This window comes from Cuculus canorus, chromosome 7, assembly GCF_017976375.1.
Source record: "Cuculus canorus isolate bCucCan1 chromosome 7, bCucCan1.pri, whole genome shotgun sequence".
Taxonomy (NCBI): Eukaryota; Metazoa; Chordata; class Aves; order Cuculiformes; family Cuculidae; genus Cuculus; species Cuculus canorus.
Window position 1 is genome coordinate 15,249,801 of NC_071407.1, and position 14,698 is coordinate 15,264,498.

Here is a 14,698-nt window from a genome sequence, read left to right on the forward strand (position 1 = left end):
GCACAATATCACACAAGGCAGGGGTAGCATTCAGAGATGGAGGTTTAATTTTCTGTCAGCAACACAAAGAAGCAATTATCACAATTACAAATGTTTGCTCGCATAAGGCTCAGAACTGTGTGGGGAAAAAGCCAGCAAAAGCTTCACCCTCCCCAAAATACTATTGAGTGACATTAGTTCACAAGCCATACAAGATCCCAGCCAACTGGGCTGTTATCCCACAGCACATTGCACTGGCACCGCACTTCACCTCGATCAAAGTGATCAGTTACATGGAGTTGATTTGGATGTGCTAAAGATGCAGCTCTTAGTGCCTGAAGACCAGGCTGCTGTCAGTCAAACAAGAGCTGAGGCGGCTCATGCTGCCCCTACCCTCCTGGGGGCACTGGCTTACTGCACGGCAAGGGGTATTTCCTATGAAAGGTCCAAAGATGATTATCCCTGACTGAGCTACTGCTCCCATCTTTATTAAACCCCAAGAGGTGTGGGACAAGGCAAGCCATGAGCAGATAAAGACGCAGACTACACACTACAGCTTTGGTGACTTCATGTAAGTTTGGTTGTTCATGTGCTTCATTGGATTTTTGTGACGGCTTCATGGATGGACTTGGCCACATAGTCCAGGTTCTTGGTAGTCAGGCCACACATGTTGATGCGTCCACTAGCCATCAGGTAGATGTGTTTTTCCTTGATCATATACTCCACCTGCTTAGCTGGGGAAACAATTGGACATCAGGTCAGAGCAGTGACCCCACAAGCTCAGAAAAGCAAGAATAAATCAAAGCTGCTTGAATCTTCCACAACAGGCAGAATACTTCCACTAGTGGCCACTAAAATGCTGCATGATGTTTCATTCCTGCCTAGCCACAGCGGCAGTGATACCAGGACTCCAGTGAGGTCCCAGAAAGATTCCTGCCCTGGACTGCTTCAGTCCAGTTCACCCCCAGCAAAACTGTCCTCACCCAGTCAGTCCTCTGTTTGCCATGTCAGTTGGTACTTACGGTTCAAGCCTGTGAAGCTAAACATGCCGATCTGCTCTGTGATGTGGTTCCAGGTGCCTGGGGTCCCAAGGGACTCCAGGCGAGACCGGAGCTCTGACCGCATCAGCAAGACCCGATCTGCCATCGTCTTCACATTATCCTTCCTGCAGCAAGTGGGAAGCAGAGCATGAGGACAGGCACCTGTCTGGTTTGGAGCCATTTAGCCAAACCTAGCATTCAGGCAGACAGCTCCCCACCACCGACTTCCCTTTCCCACCAATCCTGGCAACACGTACCACTCAGCGAAGAGCTGTGGGGAAGAAAGTGTAGTTGCCACAATGCGCGCTCCCTGGGACGGAGGGTTGGACCAAGTGGTGCGCACAATCTTCTCCATCTGGGAAAGCACACGCTGCACATTGTCTGCGTCCTTCCCCACCACAGTCAGGTTCCCTACACGTTCATCTGTGGACAAGCCGAAAGATGTGACCCATTGGTCCCACACATCAGGGCAAAGCAGAGCTCTCCCACCCCCCAGCATGCCAGCCCCATCTGTCTGGGTATGATGCTACTGGGCCAGCTTACTGCCAGACACTCACTGTAGAGCCCAAAGTTCTTGGAAAACGACTGTGCACAGAAGAGCTCAAAGCCCTCGGAGACAAAGTATCGCACAGCCCAGGCATCCTTGTCCAGGCTGCCAGAGGCAAAACCTTGGTAGGCTGAGTCGAAGAACGGAAACAGGAACCGGCGCTGCAAGGAGGAACAGTGTTAGAGGGAAACCCCTTCCCCACAACCTTCACTCTAACCCCCACTGTCCCGTAGGAGGGAAAAATTAATCATTGGGCTTTCTGGTGAATAGAAGAGAAATATGGGGCAGTAACACCAGACTGGGACATTTTCTTTCTACTCAAAGTAGTCAAGAAAGAGTCAAATACAGGAGAAAACTGCATTTGAGGACACAGGCACAAGAGATGCACCACCTTATGATCTCCTATCCAGTACCTGTGAAAAACAGGGGCTTGTGGATAATCTTTCAAGCATAAGAAATCTCACTGCAGCCCATGCTACAGAGTGCGAAAGCAAGAATTTGGAGGCACAAACAGAACTGGGATGCTTCTATTCTCTGAGTGCAGATAACCAGTATCTGCCAGCTCCCCCTTTCAACACCTGCCCTGTAAGACTCTTCCAGCTCCACCAGATTTCATGTCATTCCCTACAAGTCCATCTCCAGCTTGCTCAATCTGTCCCCCCAGCGCTGCTTCAGCCCCAGCATTGGCCCATACCTTCATAACAGCAGCAATTTGCTTCCATTGGTCTGGAGTAGGGTCTGTGCCCGTTGGGTTGTGTGCACAGGCATGGAGGATGAAGATGGAGAACTCTGGGGCTTTCTGGGGAGAGAGTAGGTCTTGGTCATACACATGGACAAGACTGGGCACCCACAGCAAGGGGAGAGGTTCCGTGATGCTCTGGGCAACAGCAACTTCTTTTGCAGAGATCCACTTTCAGGCACAGCACACAACAGCCCAGCTAGCTGCTGACAGCACAGCATCAAGCTCACCTGTCCCATGCTATTTTTACTCACCTCCATGTCATCCAGCAGCCCCTTGAGATCCAGACCCCTCTTGGCAGCATCCCAGTAATGGTAGGTTCTAATATCTTTAAAGCCAGCATCCACAAACACAGAGTTGTGGTTCTCTGAGGAAATAAATCACTTTTCAGAAAAACAGATTCCACCTCCAGCAAGCCACCTTTTCCAGTCCCAGTATCCCCCTAAATCTCACCAATGTACACAATGGAGATACTTCAGCTTCCCTTACCCGCAAGAGGAAGGCCCCCTCTCCTGCTGCCCAGACCCTTCCCATTCCTCTCTTGCCTACTAGCCCACAGGGCTCCCTGCAAGAAGGTGGCAGCACTAATGACAGCACTCACCCCAGGATGGAGCAGAGATGTAGACTGGGGTTGCTGTGTTGTTGTTTCCATTGTACCACCGCCTCAGAAACTCTGCGCCAATACGCAGAGCACCTGTCCCGCCCAAGGACTGAACGCTTCCAATCTGCAACAGAAAGAGCTTAGCAGCAGGGTCCACCCAGGTCAACTGGCTATCAGTACACAGAGGCGCTTGCAAAAGCAAGACAGGATCCCAGATATGCTCCCTGGGGTCACGCCAGCCAGGACACCATGCCCTTCCAGTGGTCTTCAACCTCCCTCAGTGCTCGGGTCTAGCCTGAAACCTTATAGAACCATAGCACCATTAAGGCTGGAAAAGACCTCCACGATCACCAAGTCCAACCATCAGACCAACACTACCATGCCTACTAACCCATGTGCCCAAGTGCCACATCTACAGGTTTTTTTTGAACCTCTCCAGGGATAGTGACTCCACCACTGCCCTGGGCAGCCTTATCCAATGCTTCACTACTCTTTCAGTAAAGCAATTTCTCCTAATATCCAATAGACTCCAGTTATCCCTGTGACTTTTTGGCACAGGACAGATGCGGGGCTAGTAGCTTATGTCAGGAAAGGTGGTCTGTTATACAACTTCAGTTTCCTCTGGGGCAACCATTAAAAGATGAAGGAAAAAACAATTTCCGATCATGGCACATGTTCTGTCTTGATACAACATTTTCAGTATCAGTCTTTCCCAAAAAATGTGACTACTTGCACTCGTAGCTTCAAGTACGTGGCATCATCAGGTAATTTACAACCAGCAAAGTCCACATCAGAGAAAATCCCCAAATTCTGCCCTCATGCAGTTACTGCAGACTCGAGCTCTTCTGCTTGGTCTGCTACACATACATAGGGATCCCAGCAGCTATCCCAGCATGGAGCGGTCACGCTCCCTGCCCACCACCTACCCGGTTCTCCTTGATGGCAGGACTGTCGTCACCCAGGGCAATGCGGGAGGCATTGGCCCGGAACTCGGGCAGGCCCAGGATGGGCAGGTACTCGTGGTTCAAGCTGTTGTCGTTGGCAATCATCTGCTCCACCTTCTTCACCACTGGCAGCACCCATGGCTGCCCCTCATCCGTACGGTATGCTGCCAGGACAGACACCCGTTCCTTCCACGCCCAGGCAGGGGACACCGGGTCCGGTGACCGGGACACCCGACACCCCAACGACCTTGGCGTCTACCGGTGACCCCGCTGCCCCCTCCCATTGTGCTGCCTGGTGACTCCACTGCCCCATCGCACCGCGCTGCGCGGTGACCCCTCCCACCGCTCTACCCGACGACCCCAGCCCCGGTGACCTCGCTGTCCCCTCCCACCGCTCTACCCGGTGACCCCAGCCTCGGTGACCTCGCTGTCCCCTCCCACCGCGCTGCCCGGTGACTGCAGCCCCGGTGACGCCGATGTCCCCAGCCCCGGTGATGCCCGCTGTCCCAGTCACCCCCAGCCCCGGTGACTCCCGCTGTCCCCTCCCACCGCGCTGCCCGGTGACTGCAGCCCCGGTGACGCCGATGCCCCCAGCCCCGGTGATCCCCGCTGTCCTAGTCACCCCCAGCCCCGGTGACTCCCGCTGTCCCCTCCCACCGCACTGCCTGGTGACCGCAGCCCCGGTGGCCCCCGTTGCCGCGGTGACTCCCAGCCCCGGTGCCGCCGCGCCCCTCGGGACACCGGCCGCCCCCGTTGCCCCGCCGCCCCAGGAAGGCCGCGAACTCACCGCCCACGCCCAAGTTGACCTTCCGCGCGTCTCCGTCCTCCCTGAAATCCGCCGTGAGCTTGAAGACGGCGACCGGCGGGGCGCGGGGGACAGCGGTGAAGATGGAGGCGGCCATGGCGCCGCAGCCCCTCCGCTCCGTGCGGCACGCGCGGCGCCTGGAGGAGACGCTCACCTTCACGGCCGGGGGGCGGGGCCTCGGCGCGCAGGAACTAATCAGCGTGCAGCACGCCGCCCCGCCCCCAACACCAGCCAATGGCAGCCGCGCAGCCTCCCTGCCGCAGCCAATCGCGGTAGCGTTGCCCGGAGCCACCCTCCCCCCCAGCCTGGGGGCGCGACGCCCGAGGCGCGGGGGGCGCCCCCGTGTGGCCGGGGCCGCGCCTGATGAGGGGAGCGGAGCCCTCGCGGGGCCGCGGAGCTGCCCGGAGGTGAAGGACCTGCGGGTGTTGTTTGACAGCGACTGAACATGAGCCAGCAGTGTGTCCAGGGGGCCAAGAAGGCCAATGGCATCTTGGCTTATATCAGAAACGGCGTGACTGGCAGGTCCAGGGAGGGGATTCTGTCCCTGGACTCGGTACTGGTGGGACCACACCTCGAATCCTGTGTTCAGTTCTGGGCCCTTCACCACAAGAAGGATGTTGAGGCTCTGGAACGTGTCCAGAGAAGAGCAACGAAGCTGGTGAGGGGGCTGGAGAACGAGTCTTATGAGGAGCGGCTGAGAGAGCTGGGGTTGTTTAGCCTTGAGAAGAGGAGGCTGAGGGGAAACTCATTGCTCTCTACAACTACCTGAAAGGAGGTTGTGGAGAGGAGGGAGGTGGCCTCTTCTCCCAAGTGACAGGGGACAGGACAAGGGGGAATGGCCTCAAGCTCCGCCAGGGGAGGTTCAGGCTGGACATCAGGAAAAAAAAATTCACAGAAAGGGTCACTGGGCACTGTCAGAGGCTGCCCGGGGAGGGGGTTGAGTCCCTATCCCTGGAGGTGTTTAGAAGACGGGTAGACGAGGTGCTCAGGGACGTGGCTTAGTGGCAGATAGGAATGATTGGACTCGATGATCCAAGAGATCTCTTCCAATCTGGTGATTCTATGATTCTGCCCGCGGCGGTGCCGGGGTTGCCGTGCCCGAGGCAGCGTTGTTGAGTTGCAGCGCTCGGGGTGCGGTGCACGGGGTTCGGCACGGTCCCACGGGGTACGGCATCAGCTGGGATGCCCGACAGCCCCGGGATGGTGCCAGCGCGGAGAGGGTGAGATGGTGCCAGTGGGAGAGCGCCGGGAGGCGGGTCTCAAGGATCCTCCGGTGCATCTGCCCAGGGTTTTAAGGCGCTTTCCCGGTCCGCAGCAACCTGCAGGAAAGGGCGCTGGGCGGTGGCTCCGTGAGACCCTCTCGTTCCCGGAGACACCCCGGGGTCAGCTGTGGGGGATCTCCCCTCCCAGCCAGCGCCTCCAGCTCCCGGGAAACGTTCGGGATCACTTGTTCGCTCGGGACCCTTCTCCGAGGGCACGGCCTTGCACTTCTCCGCAGGGAATTTCTCCCGGCGCTTTGCTGCCAAACAGCGCCCTTCCCGCAAGCGTAGCGCTTCCCAAGGCTGTCGCGACCTTCGGTGGGTGCTGCGGGACCCGCGGGTGTCGGCAGAGGGCAGCACCGCCCCGCGCCGGCACTCCGGGCTGCCCCAGCATCCCGCCGGCGGCTCCCGCGTCGCCGGGGAGCGGGACGGCTCCGTTAGGAACCCCCGCCCGCCTCAAGCGGCTTTTGAAGACTGTGGGAATCCTCCCGCGATCCTGCAGCATCTGGGAAAGGCTTCGAGGGACGTGGGAAGGGCGTTGGGAACAACAACCCCCTGCCCCTCATGACATAAAACACAGGGATACGGGGCAAGAACGGCCACGCTGTCCCCAAACGCTTTGCAGACAACCCGTGTCATACGCTCCCTTTGTTAACCCAGCCAAGATCCCTCTGAAAACCTGTTTGGCTCCTCACCCCCGTCCCTGCCAAAGGTGGCTCTGCAGCCCAGCTGCCTGGGAGGGAGCCTGGGGGTGCAGCCTTCACCTCCTCCAGCTCCAGGCAGCACCTGGAAGAACTGCCCAGCACACTTTCTGCTTAGCATGAGAGTAGAGAAGAGGCAGAGCTGCCCGGTGGCACAGCAGCGTGACAACGCTGCTGCCTTTGGAGAAAACAGTGTGGGGCGAAAGGCGGAGAAGCAAGACAGCAGTGCTAGACCAAAGCCTTGGCCCTCATGGGGTTTTTAGCCCAACTCAGATAAAGCCTCAATCAAGCCTTGAGAAAAGGCTGCATGAAAACCCAAAAAGAGGTGTAGGTCTGCTCCCTGAAATAGCTGTGAACCCCTGCAAATGCCTGACCTTGTCAAGGTGCTGTGAGGGCATCTCTAAACCCCACCCTCAACATTAACCCTACCCTTAATTCTAACCTTAACTTTAACCTTAACTCTAACCCTAACCTTAAATCTAATCCTACCCTTAGCTCCAACTATAAGCATAACTCTAACCCCAAGCTTAACTCTAACCCCAACCAGAAGAAGAGCACTTGGATTTCTTGAGGTCTGTGGAGGCTGCTGAATGAGAGGCACTGGAGTGTTGAGTGGGGAAGCAGCTGATGAGAACAAGGGCATCAGAGGTGAATGAGGGTAGCCACCACAGTGTGAGCGGTGTTTTCCCTCACAAGGAGTAAAACATTGCTCAAGTGGGATGCTGCAATGCAAAAGGCTGATCAAGGCTGCTTAGAGCATCCAATTTCTGGAGCAGACAGAAGTCCTGGGGAGTCCCCAGACTGGCAGGCTCTTGCTGCACTTACTGGTTTTTAATCCTACTACTCTCCAAGAAAAGTACTGGGATATCTGGGGACATGGCCAAACCCTTTCCCAGTGCAGAGCAGGAAAGTCATGAAGGCGCAGGGATGCTGTCTGCCAAGCTTGGACCGCCAGAGCAGGCTGAGCAGTGCCAGTTGCAGGAAAAAAGATGCAATTCCCCAAATCAGCACTGTCGAGATCCTCTTCCTCAGGGGCTCTTGGGCAGCATAAATTCAGAGCTGCTGGTCTGGTGGAGACTGTCTGTGCTGCTGCCCGTGCCAGGGAAGCCAGGGTCGCTGACCCAGCAGCAGTTACCTGCTGGTGCGCCCAGCCCGGCCGGTGTCCCCTGCTCTTGGTGGCACAGAGCAGGGCTCCGCTGGGAACAGATATGGGAACGAGACAGACAGGCACAAAGCAGCAGGCCGCCAGGCCCCTGAGACGGGTAGCTGTGTGTTAACAAGATCCCTCTGGCCCTGAGCTTTCATCTCCCCAGCCTACACAAAGGGTGCCACTGAAATGTATGTAAAAGCAGGAGAAACATGGGAGCTGGCCCTGAGGCATCCCTCCTTGCTTCATCTCCTACCTCTGACTGACAGCCAGCAATGACCTGCCACTCAAGGGGAAGGCTTGCACACCTTACCCAGAGCAAAGGAGCCCTCTGGGTACGCACTGCCCTGCCCCACGCAGGCACGGCCCCCCGCACTCAGGCCCTCCTTCAAGCCAAAGGCAGGCCAGCCTGGCTCCTGCAGAGCTTCAGCTGCTGCAGAGATACGGAGATCTTTGGGAACCAGGTGCTCCTCTTCCTGCACCATCAAGTCTCACATGAGCTTGGAAAAAAAAAAATTCTGTGAGAGTGCAGATATGCTCCATTCACTCCATCCCCTTCACTCTGCCTTGGAAGATCCACCCTTGCACCCCTCTGGCCTAAGAACCCGACCCAGCACTGGGTCATCTTTGAACCCGGCATCACAGGGAGCATTTCGGTTGCGCTGCCATCTGGGGTGAGGCTGGGCGCAGGCAGCGTGCGGGCAGGGAGCAGAGCTGTGCCTGTTCCCAGCGGGTGCTGCGCAGGGGCTGTTTTCCCAGCCGTCCTCTGAATACAGATGTTTTCTCAGTGCAGGATCCAGACAGAGGAGGGTAAAATGTTTTCATTCCAAGCTCCCGAGGTCAGGTCATGGTTTGTCTAAATGGCTTTTGTTGCTGTAATTATCAGATTAGCTGATCTCTGGCAGTGTGTTTAGGGGAAGCTACATTAATGTGGATCCTGACACACACACCCCCACCCCCCCGCTGCCACTCTGCCCAGCTGGGGCAGTGGGTTTGCAATGGAGTGATGGGGATCGAGGATGCCAGGAGAGGCAAGTGAAAGGCTTGTGACTGTTATTGAGCTGGTACTCAGCTGGACCTTGGTCCAGGAACAGGCAGCACATTTAAACAGAATCAAGCCTCCTTGACCTCTTCAGTGCACATGATGATGCTGAGCTGGGCCTGATCCTTTCCTCCCACTTGAACCTGCAATACATCACAGCTGTGGAGACCAGATCCAGGCACCTGCAAGCTACTGTGGCTGATGCTTAGCATGCAGATATGGGATGGGGGCACCCGACGTGCCTCCCCTCTCTTCTCAGGACTGGTGCTTCCTGCAGGCAGTGAGCCCAGCAGGTCCCTGGGGTAGAGGGGGTACTGAACCCTGCACTGAGGCTGGAATGGAGAGCATGGGGCTGGTGCCTGGCCATGGGGTGCTGCAAAGGGATGGGCAGTCCTCCAGCAGCTGGGGAGACACAGGAATAGGAGCGTCAGATACCAGGCGAGACAGAGAGCGTGACGGGGAGATGAGAGAGCAGGGCGAGGGGCAGATAAAGAGGGATCAGGAGTTTCCGGCCCCAACCAGCCCTTCGACGCATCCATCTGTCAGCACCTACAAGTGCTAATGGCACCAAATCCTAGTGGCAGCCGTGGCTTCAAGTCCTGCTGAGGGGCACCATCAAGGGCTGGAAGGGGACCCCTGCCTCTGCCTTCCTGCTGCGCTGGGGCACCAGCAGCAGCTCGGACCACAGTGTGTCTGGGGCTGGGCAGTGTCCAAACACAGCCCATAGGTGCCCTTAAAGCTAAAGCCCTGGCCACGCTGCCCAGAAGAACCCATCTCCCACTCTCCTGTCCCACCAGACCCACTGCACACGCACCCACAGGGAGTGCCAAAGATTTCACCCACCAGCACAAAAAAAATTTAGTTCCCACTCTGATGAGCCGCAGGTGAACATGCGGGTGCTTCATAGGCACTTGCTTGGGCACCACAATCATAGCAGCAGCCTGTCCCCTGACACATCCCGTCTTCTTTCTCACCTGCTATAGATGGGCACAACAGGAGTTTCCCTTGAGCAAGGCAGAAGCTCTAATGAAATGAAATCATTCCAAATCAGAAAAGACTTTATTGTTTCTCCCTAAATCAATCAAAATGTGGTTTCACCGCATTTCAATTTCTGAAGTCTTATCATGCCGTCACATAGCACCCCACTGAATGAAGCCTTCTGATGCAGAAAATCTACACCTTCTCTTCCAAAGAACATTTTAACCTTTTTAAATGCTTTAGAAAATTTCAACAGCAAAATTTTCCCTTTAAACACCAGGTTTCCACAGGAAGTTTTGGCTTCAGCAAAACGTAATTAAAAAAAAATTAATGGAAGATATATTCCTGATATTTTCCCTAATTGCCATGACAAACTTGCTTAGCTCCAGATACATCATCTTTGCTTCCAGCTGGAAGCCAGCGACAACTCAGAGCAGTGAGGACAAAACCTCTGCACACCTGAGAAAGATCATATCCACTGACCCAATCAGGCTCAAACCTCTCCTGCCATCGCTGCTGCCTGGGCACAGCCAGAGGTTCACCATTTCTCTATTTAAACCCATTTTGTACATTAGTACTGGTGTTCCTGGAGTCCCAGCTCAGCCCACGGATCACTCAGGACCCACCCCATAGCCAAGCTTACCTCCTCTGCATACACTCATTTCCAGGCTCCCAGGAGGAGCACAGGCACCCCCCAAGGAATGCTGGCCCTGAAAGGGGCAAGGGATGTGCTGGTTGTCACCATAGCATGAGCCACTGCAGCTGGGAAAGTATATTTTGGAGACCTGCCTTCCCCTAATTTCTCCTTTTGCACCAGCACCCATTGGCAGATGTCCCGGGAGCGGTCCAGGTGCTGATGTCTGGCACCCTGGTGGAGGAGGAATGGTTTCCCAAGGGTGCAGAGGACCAGCGGAGAGAAGTCCAGGCTGTTAGTCCCTAAGCATCCCCAGCCTTGGAGCAAGACAGGCACTGTTAGGTCAAGACATGGACTTCTGCACAGCAAATGAAGCTGGTTTTGGGAGGCCTGATGTGGGGAGATAGCTGACTGCCCCAGGGACTGGAACGCTGCAGAGGCAGGGAGCCCTGTGCCCAAGGCTCTGTCCCCTTACCAGTGAGCCTGGCTTGTGCCTCGGGACAGAGATACGTGATGTGTCACAGCAAGCTGCTCCACTGCAGCATGCCCAGGCTGCTGGGCAGCTGCAGGAGCCCAGCTGCACGTCGGGGTTAGTGGGACAGAGACATCTGTAGCACAGTGGGTCCCAGCTGGACCCCTGTGGGCAGAGTGTGTGCCCTGGCATGGCCAAGACAAGGCCAGCAAAGACAATTCCAGCTCCCTTGCAGGAGCCCAGTGCTGCGGGTAGCTTCTGGACCTTGTTGTAGGAGCAGATTTACTGAAAACAATTTATTTAATATAAAAAATAATTTCTTACAGCGTTTTGGCTGGCGTCAGCCGAGCGCTTACTCACCCGGGAATTCAAACAAAGGCAGGGCTGGCGCCCAGCCAGGGGGTCGGGCGCTGGGTGGTCGTGTCCATCCCGGCCTTGGACCCGCCTCTGGGTCACTTGCGGGCTTGTGGCATGATGTCTCCATTTATTTATTGGAAATGTTTGAACAGGAAATGCTAATGGTTTGGGTTTGTGGAGACAGCTGGAGGGGTCCGGCTGGAGCTGCTGGGATAGGGGGGGTGCGCTGAGTTGGGTCAGCCCAGCAGGGAAGGGGGAATCGGTGCTACCAGTGCTGCCAGGTGAGGATCTGTCCTCCTTGTCTTTGGGGTAGAGGACCCAAATGGAGATGAGACTGGGGAGAGCCCCAGCGGCTCTGCTGCTTCCATCTTCGCTGCCAACTGCAGCTACTGCTGCAAAATGCATGGCTGTGCTCTGAGTATGGGGCTGCTGCAGGCGCACTACCATGCTCCCTGCCTGCATCCCGTGCTGCCAGGGTGCATGGGAATGATGTCGCTGAAAAGGCGCAGTGGGAACAGTGACCACAGGACCGTGCACATCACATCTCCGGCCCTTGGGTTCTGGCCTGGCTTGTGCCCGTTAGTGTGGGAGGGATGTGAGAGTGCTGCCTCCCCCTGCAAGGGGGTCGAGAGGTTCCTATGCAGCCTGTCTCTGGACTGAGCTGTTCCTGCGTTTGCTGATAACAGCGGAGGTGAAGCCTGACCCAGGAAAGCAGGCAAGATCCACAGAGATAAACTCCTCGCAGTAAGACAAAAGCACTGACCTCCTTGCAGATGGAGCCACTGCATTCCCACAAGCACAGCAACAATTGCTCCGGAGCAGCAGCAGGGAGACCTACACCAAACCTCTCCGGCCAGTGACGAGAAGGGCTTGTGCAGCAGCTGCTGACACTTCTCCCAGGATCACTGAGCAGAAACCACAGCTTGGGGTTTTTAACCAGATCTATTGTAGATATCAATTGCCCAAGCAGCAAAGAGAGCCTGCTGTTATTGCTCGCTCTTTTAGCGATGCAGCGAGGTCGGCGCTGCCTGCTTTGCACAGCCAGAGGGATGCTGCACAAGCACCCTTTCATATTCCCTATCTTTCGCTTTTATGCACATACCTGCAGCCCAAACAGGCTTTAAGTTTCATCCCCGAATGCAGCTGAGGATCTAATGCACTCGTGAAATTCAGGTTTCAGCACCTGCTTTGAGCAGAGGCTGCTGTGGCAAAGCACACCCCCAGCACACCTGGGGAAAACAAATGGCAAACGGGGGCTTCGCTGCCTCCCTGTGCCCAACCCATGCCTGGCTCATGGGCCTGGAGGCTGGAGCCTGCTTGGCATCTCTGCAGGTCCCTGCACAAGTTCTGCCCCAAAACAGCAGCGGCTGAAAAAGGCAGAGGCACTTAATGGGATTTGCAGAAACACTCAGCTCAGTTACACTTTGTACGGTGTTTTGGGCGTGTTTTTAAAATCTTTATCTCTGCATCATTAAACACTGATCTGCATTTGAAAAGAATCCCTTCGGTTCCCTACCTCCGAAATGAGGATAACTATCCTTCACCTCATAGTGGGGTTAGGAGGATAAACAGATTAAAGACTGCAAGATATTGTGGCAAAGAAAGTCAAACAAGCCCCTATGACAGGCAGCCCAGGGGCAGGGACCAGCATCAGAGCCATGCACAGCATAAGACACTGACCTGTGTCTGCACCATGCTAATGACCCCAAAATCACAGTGCTGGGTTTGCCGCTGTTTGCCTTCCCAGGACACAGTTCCCAACCAGCTGAAAGCCCACTGAGGGGTTACTCCCCCGGCCAGGGATGTGCACCTGTGCCCTGTGCCTAGGAGCAGTGTGGGGGGAGGGAAAGAGGGGAAGGCGGGACAGGAGATGTCTACCTAGAGCTCAAGACTACAGGACATTGTTGACCCAAGTGCAGCAACAAGGGGTTCCAGAGTGTACACTCAATGTGGGCAGTGGGACACAGCAGGACAGAGGCTCTTGTTGCACATCTCTTCCCACATCCCTCTGCTGTTGCCCATAGTTCTGCCCATCCCTGCCCCACTGGGCATCCTGTGCAGGCAGGGACAGCAAGGAGATGTGCACTTCTGTAGAAAGAGCTGGTGGGGGAGAGGATGAGCCAGACAATTACAGTCTGGAAAGGCTCACACGGGTCCCTAGTAAAATAATGGCACAAATATTAAGAAATGGAGCTTTGTAAACATCTAGAGGATAAAGAAATCATAAGCTATAAGCAGGATGGGATTTGTAAATAAAAGTCTGTGCCAAAACCAACAAGCCCTCTGTAATTGTTTTGGAAAGAAGGACAAGATTAGTGAGGGAAGGGGACTTGGTGGATGTCATGAGAGGAGACCTGGAAGCAACTGCATCTGTCCTCCTGGCTGGCCATTAGAGAGCCCCTGGCATGCCTGGGCAGATTTGAGGGGGCTGATCGGCATGAAAATGTGACCCTGATGGCACAGCTGGCACTTGGGAATGAACCATCTCAGCTGGGGCACATCCTGTCACTGTCCCTCACAGGGCTGGGATGCACACAATGCAGGAACAAGCCAGCCAGATGGTCACAGAGGGGCAGAGTGAGAACTAAAACTGAGCGAAGCCAAGGAGCAGGAAAATAATGCTGGCACCCTCCCCACTGTTCCCCAGGTTTTGGCAACACTTTGTCTTTTGTGAACATCAAAATGGCATGTTCTGCAAAACTGTAGGGTTCTTCGGCGCTCTCAAGTACAGGATTTTTGGCCAGACGTACAGGAAATGTACATGCACCTCCTTGCAACCAGCCCTTTGAAATGCTACACTATAAAAGCACATGTAAGTGTTAGCAGTCATCTACACTGCACAGGCCGAACTCGTCCAAGGTTGACGTTGCATGAAAGGAAAAACAGGGGCCTGGCCAAAGTGTACCTGGTTTTGTAGTTGAGCCTTGCATCCCTGCAGCATGCAGCTGGGCTGGGCTGGATAACACGCGCTGTCTGGCGAGGAGCTGGCTGCATGTGGCATGGAGGGTAACGCATGCTCACAGCTGTGCACAAACCGAGGATGAAATGCACCATATATGGAGAAGATATTATTAGTCCATAGCTGTCTTCATAGGATCTTCTGAGGAGATCTTGCTTGAAAATGGGAAACACAGAGATTGGTCTGTGAGACTCAAGCAGGGACTCAGATTGCCTGAAGGATCAAAAGAAAATGGCTTCAGAGAAACAGGGAGCAGTGAGACTGTGGGTACAAGACACTTGGGTACATGCTAAGTACTTAATATTTCAGTTAAATATTTGTACTGATCAATGCTGGTTGCCCACCCATTACCTACATCATGACCAGTCTCCAGAAGTCGCTCTCAAGAGGAAGATATTGCTGAAATGGTGTCAAGAAAGGTCATCTCTGGACTACGGGTACCCAGCACAGGCACAGGCTGCCGACCTCGGCTGCAGTCCAGCACATGATAGAGG

At 55.2% G+C, this 14,698-nt stretch overlaps 1 protein-coding gene across 1 annotated transcript; it reads right to left on the bottom strand.

Annotated features, from left to right (window-relative positions):
* Window positions 1–24: 24 nt before the first annotated feature.
* GOT1 (glutamic-oxaloacetic transaminase 1) lies at window positions 25–4,828 on the bottom strand. The gene is made up of 9 exons (XM_054072040.1): window positions 4,638–4,828; window positions 3,833–4,014; window positions 2,907–3,030; window positions 2,560–2,672; window positions 2,261–2,365; window positions 1,577–1,727; window positions 1,277–1,442; window positions 1,002–1,144; window positions 25–713 (listed from the first exon to the last, which is right to left on the bottom strand). The coding sequence occupies exons 1-9, from the start codon at window positions 4,750–4,752 to the stop codon at window positions 574–576; spliced, it is 1,239 nt and encodes a 412-aa protein (XP_053928015.1). The 5' UTR covers window positions 4,753–4,828; the 3' UTR covers window positions 25–573.
* Between the last annotated feature and the right edge of the window lie 9,870 nt (window positions 4,829–14,698).